Here is a 15,114-nt window from a genome sequence, read left to right on the forward strand (position 1 = left end):
CATATTCTTGATGACGAACAAATAGCAACACTTTCCCGACAAAATAAACATTTTTGTGGGTCCCTCAGGCGTAGCGTACTATATTTAGGGGAGAGCGGGGAGAGTTGTATCATGTCCAAGTTGTATCAGGGCTAATTGTGTCAAACTTATCCAATGGATGGCGCTCGTGATACGACCAGCCGACGAGGTTTTCCGGGCGCCATCTTTCCCTGTTCTGTCGTGTGGCTGGGTGGACGCGTCTCGAGGTGAGAGCCGATTTTATGTTTTTTTAATGTCATTCTAAAAAAATAAGTTGTAAGAAAATGTGTGTTTTGGGCATTTAGATGTGCACGAATTTGAAAGATCTCCGTAGCGGTGGTGAGGGTAGGTTCTAAGGCTGCGTGAGTGAAAATGGATTTCTCCAGCTGTCCGCTGTTTTTGAGCACGAGGATGTTTTTCCAAGATGGCGGCGAGGTACATGTTGTATCAGAGCCGGGTGGGGTATGTTGTAACATGTATGTATGTATGTATGCATGGGTATGTTGCTTTTGATCGCAAAAGCTAAGCCCTGGCTCGCGTTTGTAGGTAGCTAGTCAATACTCGTTCCATTTCGGCACAATGTGTTGGCTTCTTTGCTCTTAACGGGCCACTTTTGCGTCTAGTCTGTTGATGTTTCGTTCGTTTCGATGTTTCGTTCGGATTGACCTAAGTTTGGTCTAATAAAAGTGAAGCCTTTGAGCATATACATTGTATTAGCCCCATTTAATGTTGTTGTTATGTTCAAAACCAGTAGCAAGCACACTCCCTGAAACGTGAAATAGTGATACAAATTACCCCACCATGTGATACAACTCACCCAAGCCATGGGGCAGGTTGTATCAAAAACATTGTTCTATTCGGCAGACCGTAAAAGAAAAACTGGTTGAGGTAGCGGAAAAGTTACTTCGCACAAAAAAGCAGAAGAATCAAGGAAGGAGATAGTATGGAAATAATGAGTTAATCACGGATAGTTACGAGGTTATGGGTCTCGGAGTAAAAACTGATACAACCCACCCCACTCTCCCCTATTTAAAATTCCCAGACTTGAGACCACTGCAAATGCACTAGAGCAAATATCCCTCAACACCGTAAACGAGAAAGTATTACAGATATCACTTCTAAACACCTTTATTTGTCGGCAGCCTCGCCGCGTGAGATGTCGATATCGGAGGTCCAGCCGGGTGACAATCTGGTCAACATCACTTGCCACGTGTCGGGCATGTATCCGGAGCCTCGCGTGGAGCTGTACCGTGGCGCCAACAGCAGAACCATGTGAGCGGGGGGAGGGGGTACCGGGACGGGACGGGAAGGGACGGGACGGGACAGGACGGGACTTGGCGGGATGGTGCAGGACGGCACGGGCTGGATGGAGCGGACGGGATAGGAGAGGAAGACGGGACGGGATGAGACAGACGCTAGACGCCATTAGACGTGACAGACGGGAAGAGAAAAATATGACGAGGCAACATGGAACGAGGGAGATGAGTCAGGTTTTGGGGCAGAACCTGACTGGGCGGACCAGGGCCGAGTCGGCGGACGGGGAAGGACGGATAAGACGGGACCCGACAGGACGTTGCGTGACGGGACAGGCCGGGACTGGGTGGGACGCGGCGGGTCGGGGTGTGTCTGTTGACGCTCACGGCAGACGCCCGGCCGCGTAACTTGGCACACCACCCGGCTGCCGTGACAGCCCGCCAGGGATCCGCAACTTTGGATCGGGCTGTTGCGTGTCGTGAGAAATCGAAAACAAGGCGGCTCTCTCAGACGGCAGCTGTCTTTCCGGTGTTCTAGTTTCTTATGAGGCCAGGAGGTGATCTAGCTAAAATTGAAATCACCTCGGTGTGCTGACCTATGTAATTTTAGGTCTCGATTTACATGCCCCATGCTGGCTTCATTTGTAAATGTTCAATAATGTTGGATGGCTTCTGTTGGCGCGCGAATCCAATTTGGTGTTGTGGGCTCACCCGCAGCCGTCTGATTGGTCCTGACATTCGCAGTTCAATATTAAGTTCGCTGCATAATGTAAAATATCGCCCTACCGATAACCCATTTATAAAGTTTGAATGAAATTCGGCCGGCTACATTGATGAAGTTGTACTATTCCTGCTTGTGAACCATAAACCAGGATAGCAGGTGTTCAGGCTATACTTATCACCTATTTCTGCCATCGAAGGTGAAAAACTTTTGAAATAAATCATACCTAACAAGCACATAAATTACACAACCAAACCACGTCACTCACTTTCCGTTTGTGCAGGGTTCCGATCGAGGGTCTCAACAAGTACGTCTCGTGGCGTGACGGTCTATATGACGTCACGGCCTTCTGGGTGACGCGTCACGAGCTGCTACAAGACCACACCCTCTTCGAGTGCATCATGCGAATATCAGATACCAACTATATGGAGCGAAGAGAGATCTCCTACTCGTCAGGTGAGCGATGTGACTCTGCAAAAATTGAGCGAGCGAGCGAGAGAGAGAGAGAGAGAGAGAGAGAGAGAGAGAGAGAGAGAGAGAGAGAGAGAGAGAGAGAGAGAGAGAGAGAGAGAGAGAGAGAGAGAGAGAGAGAGAGAGAGAGAGAGAGAGAGAGAGAGAGAGAGAGAGAGAGAGAGAGAGAGAGAGAGAGAGAGAGAGAGAGAGAGAGAGAGAGAGAGAGAGAGACAGACAGACAGACAGAGAGACAGAGAGAGTGAGGAGAGTGTGAGTGAGTGAGAGTGAGATGGGATGAACTACTTTCAGTCTCTGGGCCGGGCCACTTAGAGCCGGCTCAATGCGGGTGCAGCTTGCAACTCTCCCAGACAACACATTTCCATTAGCCGAATCCACCGGTATAAATGTTTCAATGTGTTTTGGCCGGTCGCACGTTTGAACTAGAGTTTCCAGAAACATTTCAGCAGCTGCGCCGCCGGTGGAGTTAAACCTAGTTTCCCGCAGGGACTGGTATACTAAAGTCCCGACATTCCATTTAAGTTGCCCTCTGCGTGAAATCCTCTTAGTCGCCAGTCTGACAAATTTAATTAAATTTCCACAGAGTACGCACTGTCTCCGGACCCACCTACAATCGTGATCTCGGGACCGTCCATCGCCAGAGGTAGGTGTGCTTGTGCTAGCCGCAGGCCGTCAGTCGGCCCGGTTCTTTATCGGTATTAGCTTGGCCCGTTCCCTCCACTGGCGGCCACAATGCCGGTGTTTGTATTCGGCGGCGGCGCCGGCGTTGCGCCGGCGGAGCGGCGGGGGTGCTGTTGCCTGTGGGCTGCCCTGATAGCATCGGAGCCCGCGCGGTGGGGCCGGCCGCGGTCGAGACGCGAGCGACGGCGAGGAGCCGGCTGGCCGCCCCGCGCCCAGCGCTCCCCTCTTGGTCGCGGCGGCGTTTGCGCTGAGAGTGCGATTCGACTTCATTTGAATATCGGATAACGCTTTGGCCGGAGGAAAGAGGAAACGAGCGGTGAACACAGTTGTGCGTTGAAAGCTGGGCAAATGAGGACGACTAGCAGTTTATGGGCGCAAATATAGCACGCCTGCCAAGCGAGTGGCCGTTAGGGCCTGCGTCACTCAGCACGGCGATCCAATTCCAGATTTGCCGGTGCGCTTATCATTACACAAACCATTCTCGACAATAATCCTTGGCTATGATCAATACGCGGTGGCACTGTCGGGTGATGCAGTGAAGTCGTTACTGGGTATCACCGAGCGGAGCGCGGCCGAGTGCTCCCCTCGGCCATCATAAAGCGTCCGTTATAGCCTGCCACAGTTAGCCGACGGCGGATTAGCATTGGCCGCCACCACTCCCCTTCTGTGTCCGACTGGGGACGAGCGCGGCGGCCGGCGGCGCACGCGCCGCGCCGCGCCGCGCCGCCATGTGACGCCGACAGGGGACTCCTATTCTGTCGGCGGCAGGTTTAATCAGAGCTCGGGCCAGAGGTCACCGCCCCAGCCATGTGCTCCGCAACTGGCTCTGAAGGCGGCTGAAACGGGAACAAAGCCAGGGGTAGCGGACTAGAAGGAGAGGAAGGTGTCTCAAAAGGTGACTTTGTTCCATGGTAATGATCTCGAATATTAACAGAAGTGAGGTCATAGTTTGGAAGTCCAATTAGAAAACCATAAATTACGTCTCAGGGTAACACCAACCATAGATACCCGTATGTATTGAAACATTCATTTCAGGGAGCCAAACGGCAGCAAAAAGAGACCGGAGTTGCCTTGACATTTTCGCCTTGAATTAAGGATGGGTAGTGATTGCTGCGAACAACTGCCCTTTGTCCAGTGCAGGCCTCTCCTATTCAAGAGGTATTGACGGATATTGAATGCCCTGACAGGCTTTTAAACTGCCCGTGTTTTAGCCCAACAGCTCACCAACTCGGCCAGACGAGGCCAATAGCACAGTGGTGCTCCCTTTCTTTGAAAATTGATTTCACGACCACGACCACAACTATCTAACAATGTGCATACCCTGCGGGCGCGCGTGCCGTTGGCGGGGCCAGTTCCGCCGGTCCCGCAGTGCCGTGCCCGTGACCAGCGCAGGTCGATGGCCGTTCGTGACCAGGACAGAGGCGTGCTGCCTCAGGCCGTATCGGCCCGCTGCAATGGTGTTGCTACTGGTCATGGCCGGGTGATTTTCCGCCCAGCTGCGGTGGTGTATTGGTTACAGCGGTCAGGGAATTACATTAGAGGTTAGGCTATGGCCAATTAAGCTGATGTGGGGGTCCAGGTCCGTGGCCAAGTTTGTGTACAATGAATACGCGGCTCATCAGCTAGCCGAGATAAAGTTGACCGAGCAGTAGAAAATATATTGATACCAAATGTAAATAACTACGTGTTCCCCACTTCAATCAACGTAGGTATTGGCTTTAAGATTAGGTTTAAACCAAGCATCCCACCAAATCATATTTAATCGGTTCATTTTTAGGTGACAGTAAAATGTCAGGTAACTCGCTTTTGTAGCGTTCATGTCATCGTAGAATACAAAGAAAAATGCTTTAAAAATTGTCATTTTTATGTGTTCATCAGCTTAGCGGTGATTTTATTTAGCATATGCCCAATACGTTCAACGTGAAGACTGCACTTAGTATGAGGTGCAAATGTCCATTTTATCAGCGACGTTTTCTGTTTCAGGTGGACTGCGTGCGTCGAACGCTGGTAAGCGTGGGCTGAACCATCCCCCATGGCCATCGCCCTGTATATAGCACTAATCGATGCAGCACAGCGTCTCAATGGCCTGGGTTCCCGCAGTATATCTTCAATGATTACCCCACTCCTCGTTCGCCTTTGTTGTCGAAAGCGAGAATGGCAAAACTGTCCCCCATAATTCTATATAGACCAGATATCTGCCACGATCTGTAACGGCACTGCAACGGTACCAAAACGATTTCAAAGCGGCGAAAACGGTGTTCGTCTTCCCATCATCTCGCGTGTGTCTGTCTGAGCACTTTTGCAGCCTATGCTGAAACATCATTGGCGTTTCGTAACAGTGCAGAAAGGTGACACAGAGAGCTGCAGTTGGGTTGTTGTCTCGGCTTATGGTGTATATTTGCTCGGATTTATTTACGCATTCTACCACAATTAAAAGGAGACCAAGCTATTATTTGAGATACCAATCATAAACAACACAAAATTAATTAACCTTTGTTAGCCCATCTATCAATTTAACCAATCTTCTTCCTGGTATTTCAAGCCACACTAAGGGAGAGTGCATCGCTTAACATTTACTTTCAATGACCGACTTAAGAAGTTCTCTGCGTCATGGATCCTAGCCTACTTGAATTTCAATGTCAATATTGCTTCCTCCAGTATTTTAGACTGGAGCTGATGGATCCCATTCGGCCATTCTTCATCAGCATGGCATGCATACAAACCGACGCCCAAGAGTAGTTTACCGCGGACGCTTCTCAACAGACAGTAGGTACCTAGTGCATAGACCGTCTGCATCATGTTATGCAGATGTGTGCAACAGGCTTACGATAATCTTTCTCTCGGGTAAAATGCAGTTATTTCAATTTATTTAGGAGCAGTTTTCGAAATGGGTTCTTAAAATTAGTTTGTTTAAAATTGTTGGATCAAGTGAGATTTAGCTGTATGAAGGCAATAACTGTAACTTAGCTTACCCTTGGTCGTGGCAGGAAAAGTTCAGGGAACGCGCTTACGGCTGATCACATTCGTCAGTTTTCAATCATAATTCAAAGCCCATGCTACCTTCTTGTTTGTTCCGTCGTAAACGAATGATGTGTGCAAGTTGATGTGACGTAAAGCCGTATTCAGCAGTTCCAAGCTGAGGCCTCTTGCACCAAAATCCTCTTGCACCAATGCTTGGATTATTTTGCATCGTATACCCAGTCCAAGTCTCAAATGTAACAATTTGCATGCAAAATTTTGCAAGCACATGTAGGATTATGTATTGGGCTATTGCAAACAAATTTACCACCGTTAGATTAGCTTATTCTGAAACCGGTTTTTCGATTTTACCTAGCTAGGTAGTTTGGTGCAAGAGGCCTCTGATGTCTATTTAAACGTGCCTGTTTGATAGTCTTCCTGACAGTCGATATTATATGAGCATTTTCACACAAATAGCGAACGCATCGAGTGAGAGCGGATTGGGGAGATACCTAGATGGCGGAATATAAAAATAAATGTTGGTAATATAGCAAATGAATTGAGGAGACACTATTATTGGGAAGTCATTTCCTATGTCCCGGTAGCTCCCAGGGCATTACCATACCATGACATTCTTTATCGATGCATCCGTTCGGCTATTATTCGTGCAGCTCATAGTCTAGGTTGCTTCGATACTGAACCACCCGCAAATGGCAAATATCAGATCTATTGTTGTCTTCTGCGCTTATGCTTACTATTATATGCTTACTATAATGCTTTATGCTTTATGATAGGGCTTTATGATAATGTGTGCTTTGTTGTGATTAGACATTTCGAAGCTGGCAAGCCTCGTTTGATATTCTATCCTTTCTGACCTTTCGCCGTTCTGTGCTCCCCAGGTTGCCAGCGTTCAGCCCTGCTGGCCTTGCTGGCTCTTTGTCTGTGTATGGTCCCACTCGCCAATCAACGACTCCGGGCGGACCTGCACCGGTACCACTGATGACGTCACTGATGACCGCCAGTACCCCTGACTACGTCACTGGTGTACGCTGCTGGCTCACTGCATACAGCCGGCTACCGAAACCTCATGCACCTAGCGATAGCGCTCGAGTCAAATGAGCGCTATCGTTATACCGATGGTGAAAATCATCCGTAAGTGCTACCTGTTGTGGCGCTTACAAACGACAAGGACTCGTCTTATGACGTCAGCAGTCACGGCGCTGGCTAATGCCAACTAATGACGTCAACCTAACGCCCGGTTTCACCCTATCATGACAATCCCTCGGGAGTTCACTAAGTGTGTAAAGTGCTGAACAAGATGGCGGAAAGATCGATACAGCTTCATGTCAGAACAATCGTAATCGCTGTGTGACAGTGCGACAAGATACTTTGGGGATCTGCTCTGTGGTCTGCAGCGATAATTGCGAGAAATGCGAGCCATCCGAGCGAGTCGACAGCCGCCGAGGTCACCTGTCGTCGCGATGTGCCGCCGAGAGAGCGTGAACCGATACGGGGGAAACGCATGAGCGGTTCGCAAGACGGTAAGTTGGTCTGTCAACTTTAATTAGTTGGCCAGAGTGTTTAATGTCATTTGTTAACTGGGACAGATTGCAATGAATTGCCAACGATGGTTGCTGGTCGCTGGTGAATTTCAAGACGGTGAACTTACGCAACGAACACGTTTGCGCATATTATGTGCACGTCTCCGCATTATGAACATTGGAGTTGCGGGAGCTGCAAATGAGATGCGGAACGTGGGCCCATCTTGCTTATTTCCATGTGATTGCATGGCATGAGCCAGTTCTATGTGCAAATGCAATGGCATTTAGGAAAACTTTGGCGAACACTGCACTCGTGGCGCATATGCCTTGCTGTACTTATGTGTAATTTGTAATGTGTATGTATGGTATATGGATTATGAGAAGACTTTACCTTTTTGTGCTGGTGTATGCGACATATGGGTGTTTTCTACGCATCTCTACATATCGAATTGCGTAATTTGCTTATTTAATGTGGTCATTGATCGATTGCGCTTTAAGTTCATCTACGTGACTGCCTGGACTCCTTTATAGGTGACCCAACAGCCGTTGTAAGTAGCTTCATCATTGTTCGGTACTGTCTACTGACTCGAGAAGTGTAAACTGGATGCATGGACATAATTATCATTATTATAATACAAAAAATCAGCGCATCGAAGCTTGTTTGATATTCCGTTTTTGATATTATACTCCTTGTTAGATATGAGGTAATCGGTTTGAAGGAGTGTGGTACTCACATGCCTATATTAGTTGTCCTTCGTCATTTGATTCATTTGAGGCTTGGGCCAATCAGAATGTGCTGAAATCCATCCGGAATTAGGTACCGCTCATTCACAACGCTTTATGTAGGATTGTGAAATAATAAATCTCGTTATGTGTCAAACATACAACCGAACCTAAGTAGTTACTTTTCAAACGTCTTTTACTTTGTTTCCATAACTTTCACTCGTTTACATGTTTACCAAATGTCATTTAACCCTCGCCGGACCTATTGGTTTTCTACATACGCGCCGGCCGAGGGGGGGGGGGGGCGGGTACGACCCCCCCCTCGCCGTTTCGCCCCTGGTGGAGCTAGCGCGTCGCGGAAAAAACGAGCGTGTGCGCCGTTACGAGACGCAGAGATTGGTACCCGATTTTAAGGTCCTAGGTCAACCGGTGACCTCTGAGGTCAGGTCAAGTGCCCCAAGGTACGGTTCAGTTTTTGGTGAATAACTTCGCAAAAAACGACCGCAGAGCGCCGATTTTGGCAGCATCGTGTTCGTCTCGCTCAGGCGCGTCGAATGATATACTTTTTGTCCGGGTCAGGTCAACTTGGGGTGTTGACCTCAGGTCAAGGTCAGGTCAGCACCCCCAGGTCACGAAGTTGGTCGAAAGAGGTCATGTCGCATATCATTCGATTCGGCAGGTCTTCCTGAGTCCATTGGTGGCTTTCCCGACTCGCTAGCTCAATTTGATCAAGAGTTATTGACGAAAAACTAATATGACCTTGATGACGTCATAAATGACGTCACGCAAGGTCAACATTGCAAAAGTGACGCATCTAACCTTGCAAGGAGTGCATAAAATCACGATTCTGTGTGCTTGAGATAGTTGGAGATCGTTCCCGGCGCCAGAATAGCAGTTTTCATTTTTCCCCATTGACTTATAATGGTGAGGTCACGAAAATGACCTGACCTCATATGACCTTTAGGAAAAATCCGAGATATACAAGTTGTGGGACTCATAATGGATACTAGATCCTGCAAGTTTCATTTCCCTGTGACATCTCCTCTGGCAGTGAGGGCGTTGTGAAGTTGCGACATCTGAAGACCGTGCAGAGGTTCACTTATGACGTCATAGGTCAGTGACCTGACCTGACCCAAAAATGCGGTTGGTATCAAAAGATGCGGCTTGGATCAAAGGTCAGGTATGCCAAGTTTCAGCTCTCTATCGCCAGCGTGTTCGGAGCTATCGCGAAAAAACCCTATGGGGGGGGGGGGCGGCACCCGCCCCCCCCCCCCCCTCGGCCGGCGAGGGTTAATATTGCAGCTGGCACGCCTATTTATTCAGCTATCTGAACAGTTCGTAAAAGGCGAAGGACAATAACCCTCGTCGGCACAGGATATTTTGCGTCCTTTGTTTGACGGCACAAGGGGGGTCGGTACGACCCCCCCCCCGCTTAGGGGGTTGCATCAAGCCCCCCCCCCCCTGTCCTGACGAGGGTTAAGCAACACCTCGGGATTAAGCCTCTGGTAAGCGGCACACTGTATAGGATATTTAGCAATAAGCAATATGCATATCGCATGATATGCATCTGTGCCACCAAGCAACGGCCTGCATGATAACACTTAAAACGCGATTAATTGCATCTAAAACCTGGACGATTACTTTAATTGTGCTCTAAATCGGTCATTAAGTAGTCAAGGTTTAATGTGTTGTTAATCATGCTCTTACTTTGCGGCCATTTGTATTTTCCATCACTTGTAAAGCTATTGTTTTAAATAAAATGGCATTCGAAGTAAAATATCATGCTTCATAGCATGCATTGCTACTTTAACGGAGGTTAGCAACACTAGACGAACATAAAGCAAATCATCTCAGATAAAAAATATTGGCTAATGACTTCCAAATGGTTTGTGCTTATTTTCAAATAAGCGATAATTTTTCCCGACGGCAACCACAAAGCTAGGACCTTTGAAGGTGACCATTATGTAAAAGTTTCATGAGATTCCAGCAGAAACTATACAGCGACCTATATGTGTAAGAATTTTTCAGAGCATGCAAATGGATCGTACTGAATCCTAATGTAAAAACTATTAATTTTCCCTTCAAACGGTGATATTCCTTCCCCGCACAGTTCCCGACTGGTGGTCAGTGCAGGTGCTTCTTCGCGATGGTCAATGGTCATGACCGATGGTCAGTGGTCAGTGCTCCCCGCGGGCGGTCTGACTGGTGGTCTGCAGTGTTCCGCAGCGCACGGTCGCGTCGGTCGGCAGCGGCGGACCGGATGTCAGTCAGCCCTCCCGCACTAGGTGTGCCTCCATAAAATATGCACGGACCCACTGTCGGCGTTCTCCTTGAGGCGTGAGACTGCCAATAGCGAGCCTTTGTCTTTGGTAATTGGCTGCATGTCTGCCGCCGGAATGTATCCAGCGAACCCGGCAAGGGCCGCTATGTAGCCGATCGGGTGGCAAGAAAGCGTGAGTACGAGGAATAGCATGGAAGGATGTTCAATATTGCATTTTGCAAGTGACAGAAATTGTTTCTTGTATCGAAGCTCATGAATATTGAGTAAGTAATAAATGCGTACATGCGAGTACGAGTTCCTCCAGCATTATAATTTGAATCATGAACACATATCGCAATAGCATCTATAGATCACCATTCATTAATCTGTCAGCTATTACTTGGCTTTTCATAAATATTCAAGTTTTCGGAAAATTCAGTTTATTCATGAGTTAAGTCACAGACTATTAAGTGTATGATAAAAAGAGAAGTGTTGAATATTTGCCTTCTTCGTCTGGTTCGGTCGCAATATAGTTTGGGATGCTGGACCGTTTTCAACCGGGCGCACTGACGTCGTCATGGCCAACCTGCTGGATGTTTTTATTGGTGTACAGAAAACATGCAGCGTTGAGAAGGTACCCACTCAATTTGACCGACCCAGGCCAAGGCCCTAAAACAGTGGTCGGCAGGTCATTCGGGGTCGTGCCCCCTTTTTGGGCGCCAGGCAGGGCCATTACCCCCACCTACCAGACCCCATTGCTGACACAACCAAGTTTACTGAAATTCCATACCGTCCTGGAACTCTTTGGGTATTTGTGCATTTCCAATGCATCAAATTTAAAACATGACACTTCCTCCACAAAACATTTAATGCCTATATCCCAGTAGCGGCGGAACACCTTCAATTAAGGGGGAGGGGGGTGCACTGCCGACTTTTGGTCCCATTCTTTCCATGCAACGCCCATAGGGCTAATGTTAAAATGCAAAAATCAAAGGTTGCACGGTGCCCCGGTGCCCTCCCCGTTCCGCCGCCTATGCTATATCCCATTTAATCCTTGTACGTATAGGGGCGGCGGGTGGTTTTTCGATAACCGCCTGCCGGAATTTTTGCCTCAAGACCGCTTCACATACGCGATGGGCTCGTAAGCGGATAGGGCTTTACCGTTTACGCTCGGCGCTCCATATGTGAAACGATCTTTAGGCAAAAATTCCGGCAGGCGGCTATTTTTCTGTTGGTAAAACTGGCCTCTGGACCCATAATGACCGTTGGCTTATGAGCTTTTTCTGGAGATCATCTTGAACCATAAAATCTCACTTCAAGAAGTTATAGCGGGTCCCGATTTTCTCGACACTTATCATTGCCCTCTTGAATGAGACGGAATGACCAAGGACCTTAAAAATGGGCAGCAGAGGCTTCCTATGGTCACGGGTAGCACGCTCGTCTTTTTTATGCACAGCTCCACATCAGAGTCCGAGAGGCCGCGGGGGTCCGATCGACTCCTCCCCCTTACGTTAGCGGCTGTTGAAACGCCAACAGACGGGCGACGGTTAAAAGTTGCAGCTGCTTTTGAATGACTGTACGGAGGGGTGAGATGGTGAGGCGAGCAGGTAAGTGAAAATTGGTATCTAATCAATGTGTGCTGTGCCTTTGGCCTGGGCTAATCTTTGAACCCTGGGATGCAACAGTCACGATGGCTCCATCACTGGAGCTACTAACTCTAAAAAGATAGGCTTTCTCAGAATTCCTCATTACCCCCACCGAAAGGGCTCCATTACCCCCAAAGGGGGCATGCCCCACCATTTGCCGACCCCTGCCCTAAAACAACCCAGGCCACCGTGTCATTTTTCCATTGACGACGTATCAATCGCACCTCTAAGAGCTATAAGTGGCGCGCCGATTGCTCTGCCCGTAAGGGATGGCGTCCGTTCGTCGCGTCCCAGCCGCGTCGGCGGCGTGTTTTCGGCGCTGCCTCAGCGCCGTTTGTCACGTTCAATTACGGGTCGGCTAACTGGTCGCCGATTTCACTGGGTACGGTCTGCGCCCGGCGGCGGTCCGCAGAGCGCGGCGGCAGGGCGGAGGCGGCCGGCTAAACCCCTGCGGCGGCAGACTCGGCGAAAACCCCCAGCGGACTCGCAGCAGCAGCGCAAAGAAGGCGGCCGCGACCGGTCGCGCCGCCCCCGGGGAGCGCCGGACGGCCGCCGCCAAGTGGTGCGACGTGTTGCTGTTTTTGGAGAGCGGTGACAGCGCGCCCGGTAATGGTTCTGTTGTCGGTGAGGATGGCACTAATGCCGACCACGTGCGCGTCCTGCCCACTCACAAAACCACTGTCAAAACAGTCATTCCACTAGGCACACCATGCTGTTGCAAATTAGGGACACCGAGACGATACACATACTTATGTCCGGTCGAAAGTCTTTATCGTAATTTGACTAGATTAAATGTTTGGAGCATGGCTAACTGTGACTATAGAGTTATACCTAAGGCGAATCTGCAATAATTAGCCATATTATAGTGCAATAAAATGTTTTCCTGATGTGTTATGACAAGGTATTTTTGACTATAAAGTGAAAGATTTCAAGTAAAGAGAGGTATATATTAGCGTTCTGCGTTTCCACGACGCGGACTAACTGGCGAATGCACCTAATTCTCACCAAATCGGCACCTATTCACTTTGATAACGAATATCTTCATATAGTGAATTTATATCACGGTTTTAATCGATGACAATGTCTGATGATATGACAAGGCAAGTATATAAGCGATTAGTGGAACCCTAGCTACTTGCTACTAAGAAATACACTGAACCTTATTTGAGCCAAATCCTCACCAAATGTGCACCCAATCTACACCAAATGTGTACTAAATAGCCGACGTGAAAACTGCTATTACTAAGAGCTTAGCAAGATCCGGATAAACGGTCGACTCTCAAGATGATGTGCGATTTTTTATTCCCATGCGCACTTTTTTCTTCATGGGCATTCACCTGCTCACTTCTTTTTCATCTTCTTCGCCATACATCATAGACTGTCCATTGAGCCGAGTGCCTAAAGTTTACATGACCTTAGTCCTTAGCGTCTACGATGTTCAGTCTTCTGCTCATCATGAATAAATTTTCCGACTAATATTTTTTCCGGAAATATACGAAAACAAAACACATTTTATTTTATTTGCAATCGTTCAACGGACTGAAATTGACCGGGCAGCAAAAGATGTCTCTTAACTCAATTATCAACACTACCAACATGTAAAATAAATGACTGCCGATATTGTCATCGATTTTCTGTAAAACAGACTATGAAACATAATATATTGGCTCTAAACAACGCTTCAGGTGAAAACGTGAAATGTCAACGCCTTATGAATCAACATCGAAGCCTATTGTGAACGCTGGAAACGCACCGGCCGAGTTCACTCATCAAACTGTAATAAATCTTCATTCGCCTTGGTTCAGGCCGAAGCCGTAAAACAATGGAGAAGCTTGGTTGATATGCAGAGTGCGTGCTTAATATATTCAGGTCCCCTGCTCTGATATGAGAGAAGGTTCTCATCAGCTGAAAGTGGCATCCGTACCCGGGGAAAACGAGCGACCCGTCAAGACTGTCGAGTCCCTGGGAAAGTCGCTGTCACGGACAGAGGCGGCAAAAACAGCCGGTAGTACCCAATTAGGGCCCATACTGTCATTTGCATAAATCCTGATTTTATGTCTATCCAGGCTCCCGATCGTCTCGTACATTGATATAGTGGGTTGATGAAAACGTGAATGTCTTATTCGGATGCCCAAATGCAGTGGGCATTTCTCGAGTTGATACACTTAGATAATCGTCACCTGGCTGGACCTCTTTTTCACAACGTGTGCGCTTGGGTTAAAGCGGTTGCCAAGCGATTTCCTCCTATAATATGACAATTTGATTTGAAGGGACAATCTCACTCTCGGCTATATTATGATTTGGCTATGTTATGATTATGATTTGGCAAATTATGTGGCTCTACTAAATACTATTCAATATTAGCCGTTTTCACGACGGTCTATCCGGCGAGTGCATCTGATTCGACCAAATCTGCACCTAACCTCTTTTACAGCAAATATCTTTACCTTATGAATTTATTTGTCCTCTTTTACCTCTTTTACAGCAAATATCTTAACCTTTTGAATTTATTTCAGTGTTTTAATCGATGATTTTCTCTGATAGTATGATAAAGCAGGCCTACACCTAAGCAATTTGTGCAACCCTAGCTGATAGCTACTAAGAGACACACTGAACCTAATTTGACCAAATCTGTACCTAATCTGCACCAGATGTGCACCACTAATGTGTACCAGATGGCCGTCGTGAAAACGGCTATTAAAAACCTTCCCCAGGTCCAGCTTGATGCGGGTTGATTTACTTCCGAACGATTGTTCAAACGGTTCGACTTTTCTTGTATGTAACTTCCGAACGGTCGTTCGGTGCGTGGACAAACTGGAAAAGGCCGATGAAAGCCATTGGC

General features: G+C 47.9%; 1 protein-coding gene across 1 annotated transcript in view; it reads left to right on the top strand.

The window, feature by feature from the left end:
* The window catches only part of LOC122367281, a 30,957-nt gene extending 22,662 nt beyond the window's left edge, over window positions 1-8,295 (top strand). Inside the window, exons 4-8 of the mRNA XM_043340246.1 lie at window positions 1,161-1,290; window positions 2,276-2,448; window positions 3,047-3,106; window positions 5,128-5,151; window positions 7,002-8,295. Of these exons, the coding sequence (XP_043196181.1) occupies window positions 1,161-1,290; window positions 2,276-2,448; window positions 3,047-3,106; window positions 5,128-5,151; window positions 7,002-7,102 (488 nt within the window). The 3' untranslated portion in view covers window positions 7,103-8,295. The remainder of the gene's footprint in view (window positions 1-1,160; window positions 1,291-2,275; window positions 2,449-3,046; window positions 3,107-5,127; window positions 5,152-7,001) is intronic.
* Window positions 8,296-15,114: the final 6,819 nt, after the last annotated feature.

Source organism: Amphibalanus amphitrite, unplaced genomic scaffold, assembly GCF_019059575.1.
Source record: "Amphibalanus amphitrite isolate SeventyFive unplaced genomic scaffold, NRLGWU_Aamphi_draft 000861F_arrow, whole genome shotgun sequence".
Taxonomy (NCBI): domain Eukaryota; kingdom Metazoa; phylum Arthropoda; class Thecostraca; order Balanomorpha; family Balanidae; genus Amphibalanus; species Amphibalanus amphitrite.